Below are 23,419 nucleotides of genomic sequence, written 5' to 3' on the forward strand. Positions count from 1 at the left end.
CAAATAAATGGTTTCCAGGAAATCGACCCCCATCCAGCTGGGTCTGGGTCGACCGGGTTTGACGGTACCAAGCTTGGTGTCAGCACCGGGCGTTTCTTGAGCCCCATGGGATGAGGACCTGCACAGGGCCCTGGGGAGACTGCTCAGCCGCTGCAGGAATTCTGTGTCCGGGGGACACACTCACATCCCGGCAGCTCACAGGGACCCCCCTCTATATGTGCCGAGTGCTCACGTCTCCCCACTTTGTTTCCCTGTAGAGGAGATTCTGAAGACCCACATCGCCCACTGGTGGTCTCCGGACGGCACACGGCTCGCCTACGCCACCATCAATGACTCCCGTGTGCCCGTGATGGAGCTCCCAGCCTACACGGGCGCCGTGTACCCCACAGTGAAGTCCTACCACTACCCCAAGGTGAGCCAGATGCCGCAGGGGCCAGTTGCACTGTCCCCCCGCGCCCGCGCCCCCACCCCGCAGTCCCGAACAAACGTGCTGTGACCATCAGACGTGTCAGGAGCAGTGCGGTCAGCAGGGTCAGATTGACCGTTTCCCGTGACACCACGTTCCGTCCCTGTCGGTGAAGCTCAATGTATCGGCAAATTTATTTTATCTTAACTCATCGAACGGCCGTTCCTCCGTTCTTCTTTTGTCTGGGCTTTATTCTTTTTTTTCTTTTCTTTTTTTTTTTTTTTTTACAGAGAGAGAGTCAGAGAGAGGGATAGATAGGGACAGATAGACAGGAACGGAGAGAGCTGAGAAGCATCAATCATTAGTTTTTCGTTGCAACACCTTAGTTGTTCATTGATTGCTTTCTCATATGTGCCTTGACCATGGGGCTACAGCAGACCGAGTAACCCCTTGCTCAAGCCAGTGACCTTGGGTCTAAGCTGGTGAGCCTTGATCAAACCAGATGAGCCCGCGCTCAAGTTGGCAACCTCGAGGTCTCGAAAATGGGTCCTCCGCATCCCAGTCCGACGCTCTACCCACTGCACCACTGCCTGGTCAGGCTGGGCTTTATTCTAACCAAAATAAATACATTCCCTCCACTCGTGCTCCTGGGTGACAAAAAAACTCACACTGCCCACTCTTAGGACACTCTCTCCTCCTTCTGTTTTTAGGATTGGGTTTCTGAGAGGTCAGAGGGACCTGTCCACCACTGTGCCCCGAAGTCCGTGCTGGGCTGTTTTGTGCTTGGTCGTTTTCTGGCTGGCGGTGGGTCTGAACTGCTTTTCAGACCAAGTTGCTGGCACAGGGAGCTGGCAGAAGACAAGGGCACAGTGAGTGGGACAGGGACCAGCGTCCACCCTCCTTCTGTTAGCAAATTAGAACAGCACAGCCACAGGGGGCGGACCTGACCCCAAACCTCTATGGCCCATCCAGTTGGAGAAAGCTGATGTCTGAGAGGTTGGATGCAGCTCCCGTAGACACGCACGAGCAGCTGTTAGAAAACCCACGGGCTGCACTAGACTGCCCCAGACCCCCATACCCACCTGGTAACGACATCTTCTTCCCCCATCAGGGGAAGTACCCCTCCAACCTCTGCCCAGGGCACTGAGCCTCAGCCCCCCGAGCCATCAGACGGCTTGGGAGCTGAAAAGCCAAGGGCCTTGGACACAAGCCACACCCCTGGTCACGCCAGCCAACAGTTTGCAGCAGGAAGGACGATAGTGTACAGGTGTGACCAACCAGGTGCAGAGAAAGGACACCTCTCGTGTCTCAGTCAGTTCGGGCAGCTATAGCAGACACAACACACCCAGAGGCTTCAACAACAGACTTTAACTTCTCACAAAGTGGAGGCTGGGAGTCCATGATCAGGATGCCAACGTGGTCAGGGAGAGCCGACCTTCCGGGTCACAGACAGTGACTTTCTCTTACGCTCTCACATGGCGGAGAGAGAGCTCTGGTCTCTTCCTTTTCTTGTAAGGGCACTGACCCTGTCATGGGGGGATAACCCGTTACCTCTCCAAGTCCCCATCTGCAAGTACCATCCCTTTAGGGATCGGGGCTTCACATTTTAATTTGGAAGAGACATAGACATTCAGCCCATAACAGCTGGTATGACAGACTGGTTTTCTGTAGCTCTTTGGTCCGAGTGGCCAGTATCCTGGGAGGTCCCAGAGGGAGAGGCGTGAGTCCTCTCAGGCCAAAGCCTTTGTCTCTGCCATGTTCCCCTTCTCGGGGCACCTCCGTGTCAACACATGACACGGGTTTGCCTGCTGACGGAATTTCTTCACTTCTGGTCCAGCCTGCCGTTTACTAAAACCCTGCGAAAGGCCCAGGGTTAGAGTTGGAAACAAGGTTTAGCAACGTGTGCAGGACGTGCCCGCCACATGCACACGTGCACACGCATACATACATTACAGCCGGGGGCTGTCTGACCTCCACTGGACTACCCACAGTTGGGATGGTTTTCCGGGTGAACCCTTTTATGGGTGATGTCCTTGATTTTACAGTCAGCCCTGGGACAGGAGCTCAGAAATCAGATTCTCGAAACCCTAGATCACACGGGGTTTGCAGTTTCGTGTGTTAATAGTCACCCCATTCTGGCCAACAGACTTCGGATGTTCTTTGCCCATCCCGCCATCTCCTAAATCAAAGCCTTGAGCTGGTGGGTTGCCCCATCGTGGGGCGGGTGTCCTTCTTCAGCCTGAACTTGACCCTCTGCAGGGAGCAGAGGGAGTGAGGGTGTCGGTCCGGCCCACTGTCCTGCTGAGGAGGCAATGCCACATCGTCCCCTACGTCTTCCAGGCTGGTGCCATTTGTCCCCAGGGCAGAGGGAGCAGAGCGGTGAGCAGGGAAGGGGGTCCAGTTCCTTCCAAAGAACTTTGTTTTTCCTGCCCAGCCAGCTTCACTAATGGTCTTCTTTTCTAGAATGTTCTGTTCTGCTCCTTGCCTGGTTTCTTTCCTGACACTGATGACTAAGCGAGTGGAGGGGCACTCGCCTGGCACTGACAGACGAGGTCATTGGGAGCAGTGAGAAGGGGGCAGGCCCTGACCAGGTAGCTCAGTCAGTTAGAGCATCATCCTGATATGCCAAGATTGTGGGTTGGATCCCCGGTCAGGGCACATACAAGAATCAACCAATGAATGCATAAATAAGTGGAACAACAAATCAATGTTTCTCTCCCTCCCTCCCTCCCTCTCTCTCCCTCTCAAATTAATAAATTTTTTAAAAAGTTTTAATGAGGAGGGGCGAGCCTCCCAGGCAGCGGAGGACTCAGTCACTCAGTGGACGGAGGACTCCTGTCCTCCCGTCCATGCAGGAAAGGCCAGCCTCAGCAGCTTTGCTCCTTGGCGCTGAGCCCCAGGATGCCGCAGCCTGCGACTCTCCTGGGCAGACGTCGTTGCAGGGCCCGGGCACCGTCCAGCCGGGCAGCAGGTGATTGCCTCCTCACATCCCTGTCCTTTTCTGTCCTTCCCAGGCCGGATGTGAAAACCCCAGCATTTCCCTGCACGTCATTGGCCTAAACGGACCCACCCATGACCTGGAGATGACACCCCCGGACGACCCGCGCATGAGGTCTGCTTCTCTCTCTTTTCCTCTCTCTTTCTCTCTCTCTCTGTTACGTCAGAAAATGTCAATTATCAGAGGCGTTCTTCTGGTTGCATTTGCGTGGTGGTCTCTTCCGGCTCCGGTGTATTTTACTGCTAGTGTAAACATCCAAGGAGAAAGTCTTTGTCTAAAGTGTCCCATAAGCTTCAGGAGTAGGTTTCCTGGGATGGGAACACCAGCAGATGGACAGGTCCCACGATTTCTTACCTGTGTCCACCGCCCGGCTCCAGCAGGGGGGCGTGCTGGGGCCATCTTTCCCCAGAAAACCTGGTGGAAGTCATGGAACCGTCTGTGACGTCCTATTTTTAGAGAATTGTCTCAGAGCATCCCTGTCCCCTGCTGCTTCCTGGATCCGAATAGTGGGTCCTGGCCCAGAAGCTGGATCTCCCAGATGGCAAGGTAACTGCGGCATGGCCAGGGGAACATTCTGACACAGATAACTCTCCTGTTATCTATTCATATCTGGGTTGAGTGGATTTTTTTTTTTTTTTTGGTTTCGTTCAAACCAAAATAAGGGAGTCACATCTATCGAAGCGAAGTGATCTGAGAAGCAGTTTCATTTTGTCCCCAGAGTTCAAAGCAGCCTGGGGACATATTAACTCCCAGAGCCTGTGGATGTCGCTGTTGCTGAGAATATTGGCGGGGGCGCGGGGAAAAGAGGAGGGCGTTGGATCGACCGCAGGGTCCCCTCCTTCTCAGGTCCCCATGAGCCTATAAATGGGCACCGTGAAGCCAAGCGTGAGTCCTTCTGGGACTTGGCCAGTGCCCCACCCAGCTTCTGCCGGACTCTAGTCTGGGGCTGGACTACCCAGGTCCCACCCCCTGTTACTAGCAGTTTCTGGCAGCTTCTAGAAGAGCAGGAGCTGTGGCCCAGCCTCTCTGCTCCCCCTCCACGGGCCCCACTCAGGGCTGGAAGGCACAGCCCTCGGTACTGCCGGTCTTTTGTAAGTGGCGTTGTCGTCCTCCCATGGCGACGTCCAGGGTCAGACCATCCGCCCACAATCCCAGAAAGCCTGGGGTCTCGGTAGAATTCCACAGGGTGGTTTTTTTTTTTTTTTTTTCATTTTTCTGAAGCTGGAAACAGGGAGAGACAGTCAGACAGACTCCCGCATGCGCCCAACCGGGATCCACCCGGCACGCCCACCAGGGGGCGACGCTCTGCCCACCAGGGGGCGATGCTCTGCCCATCCTGGGCGTCGCCATATTGCGACCAGAGCCACTCTAGCGCCTGGGGCAGAGGCCACAGAGCCATCCCCAGCGCCTGGGCCATCTTTGCTCCAATGGAGCCTCGGCTGCGGGAGGGGAAGAGAGAGACAGAAAGGAAAGCGCGGCGGAGGGGTGGAGAAGCAAATGGGCGCTTCTCCTGTGTGCCCTGGCCGGGAATCGAACCCGGGTCCTCTGCACGCTAGGCCGACGCTCTACCGCTGAGCCAACCAGCCAGGGCCACAGGGTGTTTTTAACCCTTCCTTCTTGGGTGAAATGCAAAAGGTGTTCAGGCCCTCAGGTGGGCAGGCCAGCCCCCAACGGGTCCTCCACACCCTCTGGACTGATGTCCTCCCTGGCATGTCCAGTCCCCAGGCCTCGCTCTCTTACAGGACCCCCTTGGGGAGTGAGCCCTTTCATGTAAACTGGTTAGGGGCCGCAGATCGACTTGGCCAGTACCATTTTTGCCGGGGGAGGGGGGGAGCGTGCGGCCTCCCGCTCCATCTTCTCTCCTGACCCTCTGTTCATCCATCGATGTCACCACTTCCCTGTGGCCCCTGCCTCCGCCAAAGCCTCCCCGGGGCCAGGTCCAGCAAACTCCCTGAATTAATATGGAAAGTCACCTGGAAAATTTAAGCCATCTGTTAGACTGTTGGAGTTAATTGAAAATCGCTTCGAGTCGATTTTGTGGCACCGTTTCCACAGGCTTGACTAGCTTCCAGGACAATGAGAAATGAGCCTCCGGCTGCCGCTGGCTCTGGTTTCCGTAGCTAATGGCGAGGATGCCGTGCCAGGCCACACCACCCGACGGGCCCACTTGGTCTTACCCTTTCCTTGTCACGCCCCCTCAGGACGTTTCTAAGGTCCGGAGGTCCATACGCTCAGGCGTATCCGAAATCGCCGACCACTTGACGGTGTTGATTGAGCATGTGTGATTGATCGATCCTCAGACCAAGAAGTCCATGGGGGAAGAGATAGAGAGGTTACGGCGCGCGGAGGGTGATCGAAGGGGGCAGCCCATCATCATGATCCCGTGAATAACTGGGTGTGAGAAGGGGCGTGGAAGAGGCGGCAGACCTCGCCGGGAGGGAGGCGGCGTGGTTCAGAGCCATGTGGGCACCATCAGCCTTTTGGGCCTGGTGATGGCGCTGTGGGGACGTCCTGAGCATCGTCCGGGCATTGAGCAGCCCCCACCCCCATCCCCAGCCTCCGCCCCTTCCCTGAGTCGTGACCATCACCCGTGTCTCCAGTCACTGCGCAGTGTCCCCGGATTGAGCACCGCTGGCGAATGGTGAAGGTTCTCAAGCCAACAGACTGGGTTCAGATGCTGGTCTGGTGTTGGTGCTCCCGGAGGCGACTGGTGATGTGGAGCATGTTTGCTCTCATGGGTGGGTGTGGGAATTAAATGAGAACATGTGCTCTGCACGGGGCTGGCTAGTGGGATCAGCGCATCTCCCGGCAGTCGTGCCACCTGGCGGCTGGCTCCCCTCCCCGCAGGAGCTCAGCTGGGTGCTGTCCTCGGAACCTCTGGCTCACACAGCTACTGCTCACCCACCGTGACCCCTTCAAGGGGTCAGACCGGGAGTCTCAGCCTGAGCACAAGAGCAGGTGCCACAAAGCAGGTGTCACTCCTTTAAGGCTTCGGGGAAGGAGGAGCCATCTCTTCCAGAGAGGAGGGTGGGCAGAGGAGGTTTTGCGGGCACGAGCAGGATGGGGAAATGGAGGAAGGATCTTGCAGGATCCAGCTAGGAAGAGAAGGTGAGCCCAGGTGGTCCTCGGGCACAGCCCTGCTGGGGGCACCATCACAGGCCGTGCAGGGAAGCTGTGCCATGGTCCCCACTGTCTCCCGTCCTCCAGGTGCCAGGAATAGGGCTACGAACAGGTCAGGGAAGCTGTCACCTCCCACACAGCTGGGACACACACCCTGGGGGCTGGTCTGAGGACCTTCCTGGTGCCCCTGAGTCCCAGCACAGCTGTTTAGAAAGACATAGAGGATCCTGGGAGTTCAGGGCTTCCTTCCAGCCTCTGGTCAGGAGCCTGGAAACCAGAGCCTTGGACGTCTGGACAAGCAGGTTTCTGGTGAAGAGAGCCTGTTCTGCGTTGTTGCAGCCTGTGTCTGGGGCAGGCCACCAGGCTGTTCGGAAGACACTGTGAATAGTCACTCCAGATGTGACTAGCTGCTTGGCAGGCTCATGCGGAGCAGGAGACAGCAGAAGGTACAATGGGACATGGCCTCCCCGGTCCCAATCAATAGGATGCCTCTTGCCGGCCAACAGCTCTTCCAGCCGGGAAAACAGGGCTGACATTGGAAGATGTCAGTGACACACCAGACAAGGTCTCTCCAGGCTGCATCACCAGGCAGGGTGAGCCGGGTGATGGTAACCATAACTACAGAGGGCAGAAATGACAGGTGACATTGGCCCCGTGGGCATCTTCGGATGTTTCTGGCTCTGAGTTCCACCACGGCTCAGTCCGCCAAAGCCTCAGGTGTTGCCTTAACCTCAAGTGAAGCTTTTTAAAGGAAGGTCTGCGATGGTCCATGGGGCTGGAGTGGCCCCTCTCCATGCCTGTCAGCACCCCAGCAGGAAAGAAAGGGATTAGTTCCCACCATGTTGAGCCAGGAGAGGGTGGGAGAGGAATCCCACCAGCAATGTGCTGGGACCCAGGAGCCGGTTACAGCTGGGTCTCTGCTACCATCCCAAGCCTGAAGGAGCAAGGGGAGGAGCAGGGACTGGACCCAGGGGACAGAGAGCTACGTGGACCTGGTCCCCAGCAGGGGCTGAGCACCGGGCTTGATGGGCTCTCTGGAGGGAGTCCTGGAAATGGATACTGCTCTCCCCTCTCTCTCCCTCTTTGACCTCCTGTGGGTGCCCTGATGGGGAGGCCAGAGCCTCTGATGCCACCTGGACAGGTGGGCCTTCCCCTCTCTGAGCACAGACAGAGCATGGTGGGAAAGGTGGAGGGGACCTGCAGGGTCACAGGGAGACATGCAGCCCAACCTCAAATGACACCAGAAGTCTCAGTGCACAAGGGCCCTGAACCCACATTGAGTGGACAGGTCAAGGGTGTGGGTGAGTGGATGGAGGCTGATGGAGTATGGGACGATGGGTGATGGATAGATAGATGGTGGGTGGATAGGGGGTAGATGGAAGGATAGATGGATGGTGAATGGATGGATGATGGATGGGTGGATAGATGAGTGGATGGATAGATGGATGGACAGACGGACAGATGGTGTGTGCTCAGTGTGTGAAAATGAAGGGTTAGAAAAGGGACAACGCAAGGTTGGCCTCCACTTCTGTTCAACGGACTCCTTCGTGTTCAAAGCACACAAGCCGTTGAATAAAAGACTCCACTGTCCCTGAGATGACACACCCGCATGCCCTTCTCCCTCCTCCTGACAGTTGTCCCTGCGTCACAGCCAGCACCTAATACCAGAAGGAAACAGTAACCTGGTCTCTTCCTACGTTGAAAGTGAGATTAAGGAAATATACATCAAGCAGTAGTTGGTCTCACGGTCACGTCTTGTGTGCATTTTGCACAGTGCAGTGCGCCCGCAGGTGGTCTTACACAATTACGTGACTGCTCTGAGGCCACACTCAGGTGCGGAGGCACACACTTCATCCCAGGGACGTTGGGGATTTGCTGCTATTTCATTGTGCTCAACCAGGCCTTTTATTCAAGTACATCTCTCTTTTTTTTTAATTTTTCACTCAGTTTTGTTTTGTTTTGTTTTTTTAGCTTGATCTTAGAATAAATAATACTTAAATATATATATATCATATATATATGATATATATACATATATATGATATATATACACACACACATATATACATATATATATATATTAACTCTAGCATATATATATGCTAGAGTTAATCATAGGCTCTTTATTTTAGTGGACACACAAGCCTTTTTGTTCCTGGCCCTTGATTGCCACACAACTGCGAGAGGCTTGCTAAGAGTTTGGAAGTACAAGATGTGACACATGAATCCCTGCAGGAGAGATGGGGCCCCATCAGTATTTCACGGCAAACAAATGGACTGATAAAAAATTCACAGACTGCCCACCAGGAAGAGTCACTGGGTTTTTCCGGTTGGAAGGCAGCTCTGGCTGGGGGTTCACGGGAGGAGTGCCATCGGATTCTCTCAGCCAAAGTGCGTCATTCGATGCACGCTCTTCCACGGGCTTCCTTCTAGGGCAGCTGTCCTTCCCTGGGCCAGAATGAAGGGCTTGTTAGTCTGTCTCGTCACTGACCACGAGCCCCCCTGGGGGCAAGGGTTTGACCCCGTGGGCTGCCAGCATCCGGGGCCACGCCTACTACACTCTAAGCCCTGACTCCGTGCCCCTGGAATGAATCTAGGTGTTTATGGGCCAAATGCTTCTGCCTACAGAGAGAAACTGGTGTCATTTCCTCCAGGGGTCATGTCCTTTCTGAAATGCCCGTGAAGAAGGCTTGCCACCCCACCGCACTTCCTCACTTTCTGACCAAGGACTTAAAACATGAACAATATAACAGTCATGCAGGTGCCACACAGCCCAGCCCCTGCCCACCGTCTGCTCTGACTCAGGCGACGTTATTAAAAACTTTGATAACAGGTTGAGTTGAGAACACCGGGCATGGCCATTTAATCTCCTGGTTAACCGAAGCTTGGTTCAAAGCCCCTGGCTGTCTGGGCGTTTCTGTTGGAAGTGATTGCGAAAGGTACGAAGGTGTTTTCCCAGCTAGGAATTATCTAATAACTGTCCTGTAATCTTTAGCAATAAAGGATCTTGTAAGACCACAAAGTAACCGCCCTGGATAACAGATCTCATTACGGATATGGAAGAGGCAACGGAAAGAGTGTCCACTGGCCTCACAAAAGTTCTTCGAATTCACCTGAGGGTGTTCTCCTTGTGCATTGATTTTTGTTAACATCTTCTTTTTCCTCTTAAATGTCTGGGGGTTTTTTTCCTTTAAAAACAAAAAAAATAAACCTGACCTGAGGTGATGCAGCGGATAAAGCATCAACCTGGAACGCTGAGGTTGATGGTTCACAACTCCGGGTTTACCTGGTCAAGGCACATATGGGAGTTGATGCTTCCTGCTCCTCCCCCCTTCTCTCTCTCTCTCTCTCCTCTCTAAAATCAATAAATTAAAAAACAAACAGGGTTGGAGGGCTCTGTGTAACTGAATTAATTACCAGATGCTCTGTGCCCCTCGTGCTAACGTTAGTCAGCCCAGGGCTCTGGGGTGCTTTTGGGTTCAGGTTAAAGCGGGCAGGTGACCTCTTGGCTGTCACACTAGGTCCCCCGGATTCCCTGAGGCAGGAGCCAGTTTCCCGGATTAGCTAAAGGACGTGTCTGGGCATTTTGTGTTTGCAGAAGAGAGAAGGAGAGCAGGGTCTCCCTCAGCGCAGACAGGGGCTTCCCATCAGGGTCTGTGACCACCCCCACACGTGCTCTCCAGCCGTGGCCCCGTGTGCAGGGCTGGGATGAGCCCATCTTCGGTCCTCACGGTCCCTGCCAGGCCGCTCACACACTGTGCATGTGTGTGTGTGTGCACGTGTCTGTGTGTGTTTTCAGGGAATACTACATCACGATGGTGAAGTGGGCCACCAGCACCAAGGTCGCCGTGAACTGGCTCAACCGTGCGCAGAACGTGTCCATCCTCACCCTCTGCGACGCCACCACGGGGGTCTGCACCAAGGTACGGGAACCAACGTCAGGAGGGACCCATGGCGTCATCACGGCTGTCTTGGAGCCCTTAGGGGACTGGTCACTGTGGGCAAAAACAGCTGGACTCCTGGCGGGTCAAGGTGGCAGCATGCCTGCAGGTGTCCGCTTTGGTGCCCCCTGGTGGATGACTGAAGTACTGCTATAAACCCAGTGCTCATGTGTTCAGTGCCTCCCAGCAGAGTGCACCCACTGTGGACCCTAAATTTCCATTTTTGACAACCGAGGAGAAAACGAGCTGGCAGGGAAGAAGCTCGGTTGTGACCCAGAGATCCCCAAAACAGCAGCCCTCACTGTGTTGCCCAACGGGGTGGCAGCAATCCATTACTGAGACAGGTCTGCATCTGGGTCTGTGACTTTTACCTGGTGTTTGCTCAGAACTTAGAGCAGATCCAGGTTATTCTGATGGGCTCGCTTCCAGGGGAGGGAAGGGGAGAGGGGCCCCTGGCGAGGGAGGTGGGCACTGCTCTTCCCTGGGCCTCTGCTGTTAGGAGCATCAGCAACGGAAACCCCAGTTGCCAACAGCTGCCCCGGGGGCGGTGCAGGCCAGGTCAGCCCGGGGACAGGCGCTCCGCCTTGCGGGGGTCGTCCTCGTGCCGCGGGGTGTCGTCCTCGTGCCGCGGGGTGTCATCCTCGTGCGCGTCGCTGTGCCGTGGTGTCGGGGGTCTGCTGGGGTTTGAGCTTCTGTTGTGCATCGTTCCACACAGGTTTGGGAGGTCCACTTTTCATCTGTTTTTAAGCCCCTCTTTATGTTTTGGTCTATACAGATTGTCACTCTGCGTCGTTAACTAGAAAGTTAACACATGTCCACATATGTACTCATGTGCACACGCAGATTCTTAAAGCAAAATAGCACCTGAGATTTCCCTTTAAATGGGCATGTGCCTGGTCAGGGGTGACCAGCTAATGGGCAGATGGCCACTCAGAGATGACCAGTGACCATCTAATGGGCACACAGCCGGTCAGGAGTGACCAGCTAATGGTAAAAGTTCCCCATCTTTCAAAGGATCCCTGCCATGGGTTTGTCCTCAATGCTGAGGGAGAGTGACATTTTCTCATTCGGGGACACTTGGGTTCAGCTCTGAGCCACACCATGAGACCAAACAGAGCCGGGCCGCCGCCTCCTGAGCAGCCCGGTGCTGTCTCTGCCGACACAGCCTCCGTGCAGGGGAGGCGGCCGCTTCTGCTCTGTGGGGCACCGGTCAGTACTTACTCCAGAGTCTCCTCTCTCTGATGCTCTCGTTTCGTTTCAGAAACACGAGGACGAGAGTGAGGCTTGGCTCCATAGACAGGTAACAGTCCTGCGAGGGAGTTCCACGTTCTTCATGGCACCAGCCAGCCGGTCCACCACGCAGTGGCTTTGGGGGCATTTGTAACAGAGAGAACAGCGTCTCACAATATATCCTATGGGAACCCTGAGCAGACACATAAGCATGCATGGCTCTGATGAGAGGGGCTGCCCCACCTACCCACCCTGCCTCCCTCCGTGTCCCCCTGAGGCACCCCAGCAGAGGCGGGCCCTTTGGAGGGTGAACGTCACTGCTCTTGACAATGTACAATGTTTGGTGAAACTTGAGATCTTAGTTAGGTGACGGCCTTTGGGTGAATTCAAAATGCTGAGTCCCTACAAGTGGCCTAGACGTGACCTTCTACGACGGTAGAAGAGAACGGAAACTTGGGTACTATTTCTGTTTTCCCCGTGTGGTTTCGGGGGGGTCTCATCTGCGGTGATGCCACTAGGGTCTGGCGGGAGCCTTCTGGGGGACCCGACTTTGAACCCATTCCTGGCTTGCCTGTCCCTAACTCAAGACAGCTCCAGGAGTTGGAGATTAGACAGAGCCATGAGAAGCCTGCAGTAACTCACACCATGACAAAGGGGGGGAAGTAAAAAGAAGAAAAAAGCATTAAACTTACACAAAAAATAAAACCCTAAAATTAGTACAGTATATTCTTTTTTTATTGTTTTCCTCCTTCCACACCTGACCTTAGAAAGCACAGGTGGGGATGGTGTGGAAGTTTACTTCCTCCTTCTCCTACCTAACGGGATGCTCACGGCCATCACGTGTAATAGACTCCCTGGGTCCCAGAGAGACTAGAAAATGCTCCTCCCCCTCTCCCAAATCCATGAGCGTCAGAACCAGGATGAAAATTCTGGTCTTCCGTCCATTTCACTTTCCCACTAAAAATCCATCGACATCCCAAGCCTCAGAGAAGGCTCCAGGGCTGGTCCTTGTCCTGCTGGCCACAGAATGGCCCATGGATTCATGGAAAGGTGACATTCCAGTGATTGAGGCCTTCTCAGGTTAAAAAAAGAAACAGAAAAAACAACAAAAAAAAAAACGCTTCTGGCCAGGGAAACGTGGGAAGGTTGGTTTTGTTTCTCAGAAGATAGCACCTGGGAGGAGGAGCCTTCTTCCCCGGACTTTCCTAGAATGGATACAATGTGTCCTTGTTTCTTGGTTGGCTATTGTGTGTCAGGGAGATTTGATCAAGTAAAAAAGTAAAAAAAAAAAAAAAAAAAAAAAATGGGTAAATCAAGACAGCAAGGAGAGAATAGAATTTATTTGCAGGCAAAGTCAGGTGTGGGTTTGTTCAGAATTCTGTTCTTTATGGTCAATCATGAATGCCCCCCGAGGAATTCTGCAGAACACCCTGGTTTCAACAGGCCTCAGTGACAGTGGGGGGGGGGGCACACTGCTCTGGGCTGCCTGAGCACCAGACTCCCTCCCGGCCCCACCTGGAGGATATGGTGACACACAGGTCCAGTCTTCAGTGATGTTTTGTTGAGGATCCCCTCTGCTTTCCTCACTATTCCTCCCATGTTAGAAAACTGAAGGCCAGACTCCCGATTCCCAGGGAAGGGAAGGCCCCACCCAGCACTGACCCTCCGATCTGCATCTGATTAGAAATTCCATAGAAAATGCCCCGTCCACCCGCATTTGTCCCAGTCCGGCCTCTTTGAAACTAGTGAAGACTTGACGGGGACTTACGGGGTTGCTGTCGCCCACAGAACGAAGAGCCGGTTTTCTCCAGGGACGGGCGGAAGTTCTTCTTCGTCCGTGCGATCCCACAGGGAGGACAAGGCAAGTTCTACCATATCACCATGTCTTCTTCCCAGGTAAGTCCCCGAGCTTCCGAAACTGCCATGCCGGGTCAGCGATGGCCTCCCGTGGCCAAGCGCTCTGAGGAGACCCTGGGTACTTAAGCTGGAAGAGGGGTTCCCGACAGTGGGGCAGAATGGGGTGGTGGGGTACCTTGTCCCTTATGTGGTCACCCAGAATACAAGTGACACTTCCGATAGTATCAGAGGAGGCTCTGGTGTCTGTGGCTGGGGTGTGAGCCTGAAGACTCGTGTGGACTACTTAGTTGGTGGGACGGTCCTGCACCTGTTAGCCTCTGCTCTCTGTCTGTGGGGTGTCTGTCCCCCTATACTCTGTCCTAGAGGCTGGGTTCCCAGTGCATGATAGCCCCCATTGCCCAGCCTCCTGAGATGTCCCTCTTCACATTTAACCAAATGCAGGTATTACTCCCTTCCGCTGCTGCTGGCCAGGGTCACTCCTGGACTCCTGGGTCTGGCTAAGAGAAAAGCAACCCTGAACAGTACGTGATTTTAGAACCAAACGCAGACAGCCTAGTGCAGTGGTCGGCAAACTCATCAGTCAACAGAGCCAAATAGCAACAGTACAACAATTGAAATTTCTTTTGAGAGCCAAATTTTTTAAACTTAAACTATATAGGTAGGTACATTCCTTATCTAGGTAGCGCTCGCACGTGGTATTTTGTGGAAGAGCCACACTCAAGGGGCCAAAGAGCCGCATGTGGCTCACGAGCCGCAGTTTGCTGACCACTGGCCTAGTGAATGTGTCCCCTGCCACCACCCCCCCCCAGAGCTGGACTTCCAGGTGCTAGTCCTTAGGGACAGGTGGGCAGGAGGTGGCACCTCCAGGAGGCCCGCCCTCACCCTCGCTTGGCACGTTTTGTTTGTGAAACGGTCTTAAGCTATTGGGCATGGGGGCGGGTGAATAAAACAAATTAAAATAAGGTTATCAGAAATAATCTGTGGACATCAGTGCAGAAGGCTCATGTTTATGATACGGCCCAAAAGGCAGTTTCAAAAGAAAAACCCCAAGCGTGTCCTACTGAAGAACAGCTTCCGGAGGACAGGAGGGGACTGGGTGTGACTCTGACAGTGGCCCTTGTCTCAAAGTCTGAGTGCGGCATGGATGTTTCTGTGCTTGGCCCACTTAATTCCATCATGCAGATGGCCTGCCGACCAGCCGACATCCATCTGTTGACCCCCGTGGTCTTCCTTGTACAGCCCGGATTCCTGGGCTTTCTCATTTCGGGTCACTTCCATCAAGATTCAGACGTTTCAATGTCTCCATTCAGCCCCAGACTCTGAATTCAACCCCGTGATCGGCATGCGCTGGGGACCCTAGGGGACGTCCCAGCAGGGGCAGACCCCCCACACCTCCGTCCAGGAGTGTCTCACACCCCAGCTTCTCGCACACCCGCCCGCCCTCCTGGGCGTCCCCGTTTCCTACCACTCCCCGTCTGGGCTCCCCACGTCTCGCCTGATTCAGCCACCATCCGATTGGCCTCTGCCTCCCAGGTGACTGGGCACCTGCATACCCCACTTCAGTGCACATCAGCCCTGTTGACACAGTCACATCTCTGTCCTGTTACAATTGTTGTTGTACTTGCCTTTTACTCTGGGAGGCACGTGGAGATTGTGCGTGCCAATGCAATAGTAAACAGTTTCAGACCATCCTTGTAAATAATGGTGGGGGATGACAGGAATGTCTCCTTCCTCCTTTCCTTCCTTCCTTCCTTCTTTCCTGACTTCCTTCCTTCGCTTCTCTCCCTTTCTTCCTTCTTTCCCTTCCTTCCTTCCCTCTCTTTCTTCTTTCCTTTCTCCCCTCCCTTCCTTCTTTCCTTCCTTCCTTCCTTCCTTCCTTCCTTCCTTCCTTCCTTCCTTCCTTCCTTCTCTCCTTCCCTTTCCTTCCCTTCTTTCCTTCCTTCCTTCCTTCCTTCACTTCTCTCCCTTCCTTCTTTCCCTTCCTTCCCTCCCTTTCTTCTTTCCTTTCTCCCCTTCTTTCCTTCCCTTCCTTCCTTCCTTCTCTTCCTCCCTTTTCTTCCCTTCCTTCCTTCTTTCCTTCCTTCCTTCTCTCCCTCCCTTTTCTTCCCTTCCTTCCTTCCTTCTTTCCTGCCTTTCTTCCTTCCTTTTCCTTCCCTTCCTTCCTTCCTTCCTTCCTTCCTTCTCTCCCTCCCTTTCCTTCCCTTCCTTCCTTCCTTCTCTCCCTCCCTTTCCTTCCCTTCCTTCCTTCCTTCTCTCCCTCCCTTTCCTTCTCTTTCTTCCTTCCTTCTTTTCCTCCTTTTCCTTCCCTTCCTTCTTTCCTTCCTTCCTTCCTTCTTTCCTTCCTTCCTTCCTTCCTTCCTTCTTTCCTTCTGTATCTCCTCAGCCTATCTCACCCACTTGTCCATGCTTTTTTCTTTCCTTCCTTCCCATCCTCCATAGTGATGACTACTAATTGGATTTACAATTTTTTTATTTTTATTTTTATTGAATTCATTGGGGTGACATTGGTTATTAAAAGTATACAGGCTTCAGGTGCACAACTCTACAACACATCATCTCTATATTGTGTTGTGTGTTCACCACCGCAAGTCAAGTCTCCCTCCATCACCATCCATCCCCCCACTCTCCACCCCTCCCCCACTCCCTTTCCTTCCTGCAGTCTTCACACTGGGGTCTGGGTCTGTAAGGTTTTTTTTCTTTGCTTAATCCCCTCACCTTTTTCAGCCAGCCCCCAAACCCCTCCCCTCTGAGAGCTGTCAGTCTGTCCTTCGTATCTGTGAGTCTGTTTCTGCTTTGTTTGTTGCTTCGTTGTGCTCCTTAGATACCACACACAAGTGAGATCATGTGGTGTTTTTCTTTCTCTGGGGTTTTTTTTTTTTTTAATAATTTTATTTTTTTTAATGGGGTGACATCAATAAATCAGGATACATATATTCAAAGATAACAAGTCCAGGTTATCTTGTTCAATTATGTTGCATACCCACCACCCAAAGTCAGATTGTCCTCTGTCACCTTCTATCTTGTTTTCTTTGTGCCCCTCCCCACCCCCTATCCCTCTCCCATTCCCCCCTCCCCCCCGTAACCACCACACTCTTATCAATGTCTCTTAGTTTCACTATTATGTCCCACCTACGTATGGAATAATACAGTTCCTATTTTTTTCTGATTTACTTATTTCGCTTCGTATCATGTTATCAAGATCCCACCATTTTGCTGTAAATGTTCCGATGTCATCATTTCTTATGGCTGAGTAGTATTCCATAGTGTATATGTGCCACATCTTCTTTATCCAGTCATCTATTGATGGGCTTTTTGGTTGTTTCCATGTCCTGGCCACTGTGAACAATGCTGCAATAAACATGGGGCTGCATGTGTCTTTACGTATCAATGTTTCTGAGTTTTTGGGATATATACCCAGTAGAGGGATTGCTGGGTCATAAGGTAGTTCTATTTTCAGTTTTTTGAGGAACCACCATACTTTCTTCCATAATGGTTGTACTACTTTACATTCCCACCAACAGTGTATGAGGGTTCCTTTTTCTCCACAGCCTCTCCAACATTTGCTATTTACCTGACTTGCTAATAACAGCTAATCGAACAGGTGTGAGATGGTATCTCATTGCCGTTTTGATTTGCATTTCTCTAATAGCTAAAGAAGATGAGCATCTTTTCATATATCTGTTGGCCATTTGTATTTCTTCCTGGGAGAAGTGTCTATTCATATCCTCTTCCCATTTTTTTATTGGATTGTTTGTTTGTTTGTTGTTGAGTTTTATGAGTTCTTTGTATATTTTGGATATTAGGCCCTTATCTGAGCTGTTTGAAAAAATCATTTCCCATTTAGTTGGCTTTCTGTTTATTTTGTTATCAGTTTCTCTTGCTGAGCAAAAACTTCTTAGTCTGATGTAGTCCCATTCATTAATTTTTGCCTTCACTTCTCTTGCCATTGGAGTCAAATTCATAAAATGCTCTTTAAAACCCAGGTCCCTGAGTTGAGTACCTATGTCTTCTTCTATGTACTTAATTGTTTCAGGTCTTATGTTTAGATCTTTGATCCATTTTGAGTTAATTTTTGTACAGGGGGAGAGACTGTAGTCCAGTTTCATTCTTTTGCATGTGGCTTTCCAGTTTTCCCAGCACCATTTATTGAAGAGGCTTTCTTTTCTCCATTGTGTGTTGTTGGCCCCTTTATCAAAAATTATTTGACTATATATATGTGGTTTTATTTCTGGACTTTCTATTCTGTTCCATTGGTCTGAGTGTCTATTTTTCTGCCAATACCATGCTGTTTTTTTTTTTTTTTCTTTTTTTTTTTTTTTTTTTTTCATTTCTGAAGCTGGAAACGGGGAGAGACAGTCAGACAGACTCCCGCATGCGCCCGACCGGGATCCACCCGGCACGCCCACCAGGGGCGATGCTCTGCCCACCAGGGGGCGATGCTCTGCCCATCCTGGGCGTCGCCATATTGCGACCAGAGCCACTCTAGCGCCTGAGGCAGAGGCCAAGGAGCCATCCCCAGGGCCCGGGCCATCTTTGCTCCAATGGAGCCTTGGCTGCGGGAGGGGAAGAGAGAGACAGAGAGGAAAGCGCGGCGGAGGGGTGGAGAAGCAAATGGGCGCTTCTCCTGTGTGCCCTGGCCGGGAATCGAACCCGGGTCCTCCGCACGCTAGGCCGACGCTCTACCGCTGAGCCAACCGGCCAGGGCCACCATGCTGTTTTGATTGTCGTGGCCCTATAATAGAGTTTGAAGTCAGGTATTGAAATGCCCCCAGCTTCATTCTTTTTCTTTAGGATTGCTTTGGCTATTCGGGGTTTTTTATAGTTCCATATAAATCTGATGATTTTTTGCTCTATTTCTTTAAAAAATGTCATTGGAAGTTTGATGGGAATTGCATTAAATTTGTATATTGCTTTGGGTAATATAGCCATCTTGATTATATTTATTCTTCCTAGCCAAGAACAAGGTATATTCTTCCATCTCATTATATCTTTTTCGATTTCCCTTAACAATGGTTTATAGTTTTCATTATATAAGTCCTTTACATTCTTTGTTATGTTTATTCCTAAGTATTTTATTTTTTTTTGTTGCAATCGTGAAGGGGATTATTCTTTTGAGTTCGTTCTCAGTTGTTTCATTGTTGGCATATAGAAAGGCTATTGACTTCTGTATGTTAATTTTGTATCCTGCGACCTTACTGTATTGGCTTATTGTTTCTAGTAGTCTTTTTGTGGATTCTTTGGGGTTTTCGATGTATAGGATCATATCATCTGCAAAAAGTGATACCTTTACTTCTTCTTTTCCGATATGGATTCCTTTTATTTCTTTGTCTTGTCTGATTGCTCTGGCTAGAACCTCTAGTACCACATTAAATAAGAGTGGAGAGAGTGGACAACCCTGTCTTGTTCCTGATTTAAGGGGGAAAGCCTTCAGTTTAGTGCCATTTAATATGATGTTAGCTGATGGTTTATCATATATGGCCTTTATCATGTTGAGATATTTTCCTTCTATACCCATTTTGTTGAGAGTCTTAAACATAAAATTGTGTTGTATTTTATCAAAAGCCTTTTCTGCGTCTATTGATAAGATCATGTGGTTTTTGTTCTTTGTTTTGTTGATATGGTGTATTACATTAACCGTTTTACGTATGTTGAACCATCCTTGAGATTCTGGGATGAATCCCACTTGATCATGATGTATTATTTTTTTAATATGTTGTTGTATTCGATTTGCTAGTATTTTGTTTAGTATTTTAGCATCTGTATTCATTAGAGATATTGGTCTGTAGTTTTCTTTTTTTGTGCCATCCTTGCCTGGTTTTGGTATGAGGGTTATGTTGGCCTCATAAAATGTGTTTGGAAGTATTGCTTCTTCTTCAATTTTTTGGAAGACTTTGAGTAGAATAGGAACCAAGTCTTCTTTGAATGTTTGATAAAATTCGCTGGTATAGCCGTCAGGGCCTGGACTTTTATTTTTAGGGAGGTTTTTAATGGTTTTTTCTATTTCTTCTCTACTGATAGGTCTGTTTAGGCTTTCTGCTTCTTCTTGACTCAGTCTAGGAAGGTTGTATTGTTCTAGGAATTTATCCATTTCTTCTAGGTTGTTGAATTTAGTGGCATAAAGTTTTTCATAGTATTCTACAATAATTCTTTGTATATCTACAGTGTCCGTGGTGATTTCTCCTCTTTCATTTTGGATTTTGTTTATATGAGTTCTTTCTCTTTTTTCCTTGGTAAGTCTTGCCAAGGGTTTGTCAATTTTGTTGATCTTTTCAAAGAACCAGCTCCTTGTTCTATTAATTTTTTCTATAGTTTTTCTGTTCTCTAATTCATTTATTTCTGCTCTAATTTTTATTATCTCCTTTCTTCGGCTGGTTTTGGGTTGTCTTTGTTCTTCTTTTTCTAGTTCCTTAAGGTGTGAAGTTAAGTGGTTCACTTGGGCTCTCTCTTGTTTGTTCATATATGCCTGAAGTGATATGAACTTCCCTCTTATCACTGCTTTTGCTGCATCCCATAGATTCTGATATGTCGTATTGTCATTTTCATTAGTCTGTATATATCTTTTGATCTCTGCACTTATTTCTTCTTTGACCCATTCATTTTTTAAAAGTATGTTGTTTAGTTTCCACATTTTTGTGGGATTTTTTTCCTCTTTTTTGCAGTTGAATTCTAGTTTCAAGGCTTTATGATCAGAAAATATGCTTGGTACAACTTCAATTTTTCTGAATTTGCTGATGTTGTTTTTGTGGCCCAACATATGGTCAATTCTTGAGAATGATCCATGTACAGTGGAGAAAAATGTATACTCAGTCACTTTGGGATGAAATGTCCTGTAGATGTCTATCATATCCAGGTGCTCTAGTGTTTTGTTTAAGGCTACTATGTCTTTGTTGATTCTCTGTTTGGATGACCGATCTAGAGCCGTCAGCGGTGTATTGAGGTCTCCAAGTATGATTGTATTTTTGTCAGTTTTTGTTTTAAGATCAATAAGTAGCTGTCTTATATATTTTGGTGCTCCTTGGTTTGGTGCATATATATTAAGAATTGTTATGTCTTCTTGATTCAGTGTCCCCTTAGCCATTATGAAATGGCCATTTTTGTCTCTGAGTACTTTTCCTGTCTTGTAGTCAGCATTATCCGATATGGGTATTGCTACACCTGCTTTTTTTTGGATGTTATTTGCTTGGAGTATTGTTTTCCAGCCTTTCACTTTGAATTTGTTTTTATCCTTGTTACTTAGATGAGTTTCCTGTAGGCAGCATACAGTTGGATTTTCTTTTTTAATCCATTCTGCTACTCTGTGCCTTTTTATTGGTGAGTTTAATCCGTTTACATTTATTGTAATTATTGATACTTGTGAGTTCCCTATTGCCATTTTATATCTTGCTTTCTGTTAGTTTTGTGTCTTGTTTGATCCTTCTCTTTTGTTTTTCTATCTTTTGTTTTTATTTGGTTGTATTCCATACATCTTTCCTCTGTTGCTATCTTTTTATCTCATGTGCTTCTGTGGTGGTTTTTTCAATGGTGGTTACCTTTGAGTAATGAAAAGGGTCCCTACCCTGTTTATTGTAGCGAACTATTTTGTGAGTACTTTTGCACTCCATCGTCCTTTGCTACTGTTAATCTCCATCTTCTCCCCCTCTTTCTTTTTGTTGTTGTCACAGTTTAAATTTGGTTTTATTGTGTTCTTCTTGGAGCTTTTACTTGTGGCTCTGTTTTTTTTTGTTCTTTGTATCTGATTGGAGAACCCCCTTTAGTAATTCCTGGAGTGGGGGTTTTCTGATGATAAATTCCCTCATCTTTTCTGTATCTGTGAATGTTTTTATTTCTCCTTCATATTTGAAGGATAGCTTTGATGGGTATAGTATTCGTGGCTGAAAGTTCCTCTCTTTCAGGACTTTAAATATTGGGGTCCACTCTCTTCTAGCTTGTAGAGTTTCTGCTGAGAAATCTGATGATAATCTAATGGGCCTTCCTTTATATGTTGTATTCTTCTTTTCCCTGGCTGCCTTGAGAATTTTTTCTTTGCTGTTGGTTTGTGTCAATTTCATTATGATATGCCTTGGAGTAGGTTTGTTGGGGTTAAGAAAACTTGGAGTTCTGTTTGCTTCTTGAACTTGAGGCTTTAGTTCTTTCCACAGGCTTGGGAAGTTCTCATCTATTATTTGTTTGAGTATGTTCTCCATTCCATTTTCTCTCTCTTCTCCCTCTGATATACCTATTATTCTTATGTTATTCTTTTTGATGGAGTCAGATAATTCTTGTAGGGCTATCTCATTTTTTTTTAATTTTTGAGTCTCTTTCTTCTTCTCTCTGTTGTGCCTCAAGTTGCTTGTCTTCTATTTCACTAATCCTCTCTTCTATCTGACCTGTTCTATTAGCTAAGCTTGTTACTTCGTTTTTCAGCTCATGAATTGAGTTTTTCATCTCTGTTTGATTTGTTTTTATAGTTTCAATTTCCTTGGACATATATTCTTTGTGTTCATTGAGTTGTTTTCTGAGCTCCCTAAATTGCCTTTCTCTGTTTTCTTGTATATCTCGGAGGATTTTTAGGATTTCTATCTTGAATTCTCTGTCATTTAGCTCCAAGGTTTCCAATATATTAAATTTTTTCTCCATAGATTTTTCCTCATCTAGCTGTGTTACCTCTCTTTCTTTTGTATCCATGATATTCGATTTTCTCTTCCTTAATGGCATCTGAGGGTGGTTTTGTTGATAGTATTAATGAGATTTAAAAAAGAATAAAAAGTTTTAAAAAATAATAAAAATAATAAAAAATCGAAAAGAGTTGTTTTTTTAAAAAAAAATAATAATGAAATAAAGAAAAATAAAATAAAATAAAAATTTAAAAAAAAAAAAAGGAAATTATTCCCCCCCTCCTTTTTTCCTCTCCTCTCCTCTCCCCTCTTTCTTGAGAAAATCTTGTGGTGGACTGTGAATTATAACAAAGAATGCCTGTGATGGAGGGCCTGAATTGGGGAAAAGTAATAAAGGGGCAAAAAAAAAAAAAGAAAAAAAAAAGAGCGTATGGACCCACAAAAAGCAAATAAGGAAAAAATTTGGGTCAAGAATAAAATGATTTGCTTTTAGGTGTTGGTTGCCTAAGAGTTATGATGAGAGGATTAAGAGGAAAACGGAAAAATGGGGGGACAAATTAAAAAATTACTATTGTATTTAGTGGAACAAGAACTAGATAATATGGAGAGCCAGGGATGGGAGCACTGCTAATGAGTTAAAAAGGTGAAGTAAAAACCCCCCAAAATGCCACAAACATAAGTTTGAGTCCCAGATAAGATAATTTGTTTGTTATTGAGGTTTGAATGAGAGAAGATGTAAAGGAGAAAGGAAGAAACTAATATAGAGGGAGAAAAGAAAGAGAGAGAGAGAAAAAAAGAGGGAACCACTAAAAGAAGAAAAAAGAAAGGAGAGAGAGAGAGAGAGTTAAGGGTTTTGGAGTGCAACCCTCATAGAGAGAAAGGAAGAGAAGAGAAAAGATAATGGGAGATGTAACACTTATGGGTAGTGTAGTTCAAGGAGAGGAGAGAGTAAGACTGGTAGAGAGTTAATCGGCCAAATTGGAAGAGGAAAAAAAAGTATCAAGAATGAAGATAAGAGAAACGAACAAATATAATAAAATGGGATAGGTTATAAAGTCTGCAGATTATTCTTGATTTTGAGAGGTTATCTTCTTGCTTTTTCTTTTCTCTCCCTCTTCCTGGTCGGTGACTCTGTACCCCGGGTTTTGCCCCTTTGGCACGCTCAGGTAGAGGTTTGCAGTTGATAAGTCTCTATGGCAATGTCATGTATTGTGCTTTAGTCTCGTTGGCAGTCGAAGCTCATTAGCATTTATAGGCTCCGACAGTGAGAGAG

The 23,419-nt window shown here is 48.7% G+C and overlaps 1 protein-coding gene across 5 annotated transcripts in view; it reads left to right on the forward strand.

Moving 5' to 3' along the window:
* DPP6 (dipeptidyl peptidase like 6) overlaps positions 1-23,419 on the forward strand; it is a 573,115-nt gene that overhangs the window by 512,566 nt on the left and 37,130 nt on the right. For all 5 annotated transcript variants that reach the window (XM_066385521.1, XM_066385524.1, XM_066385520.1 and 2 more), the window contains exons 9-13: positions 258-412; positions 3,421-3,518; positions 10,324-10,447; positions 11,727-11,765; positions 13,484-13,591. In XM_066385521.1, coding sequence (XP_066241618.1) covers positions 258-412; positions 3,421-3,518; positions 10,324-10,447; positions 11,727-11,765; positions 13,484-13,591 — 524 coding nt within the window. The remainder of the gene's footprint in view (positions 1-257; positions 413-3,420; positions 3,519-10,323; positions 10,448-11,726; positions 11,766-13,483; positions 13,592-23,419) is intronic.

The sequence above is a fragment of the Saccopteryx leptura genome, chromosome 5 (assembly GCF_036850995.1).
Source record: "Saccopteryx leptura isolate mSacLep1 chromosome 5, mSacLep1_pri_phased_curated, whole genome shotgun sequence".
Classification (NCBI taxonomy): Eukaryota; Metazoa; Chordata; class Mammalia; order Chiroptera; family Emballonuridae; genus Saccopteryx; species Saccopteryx leptura.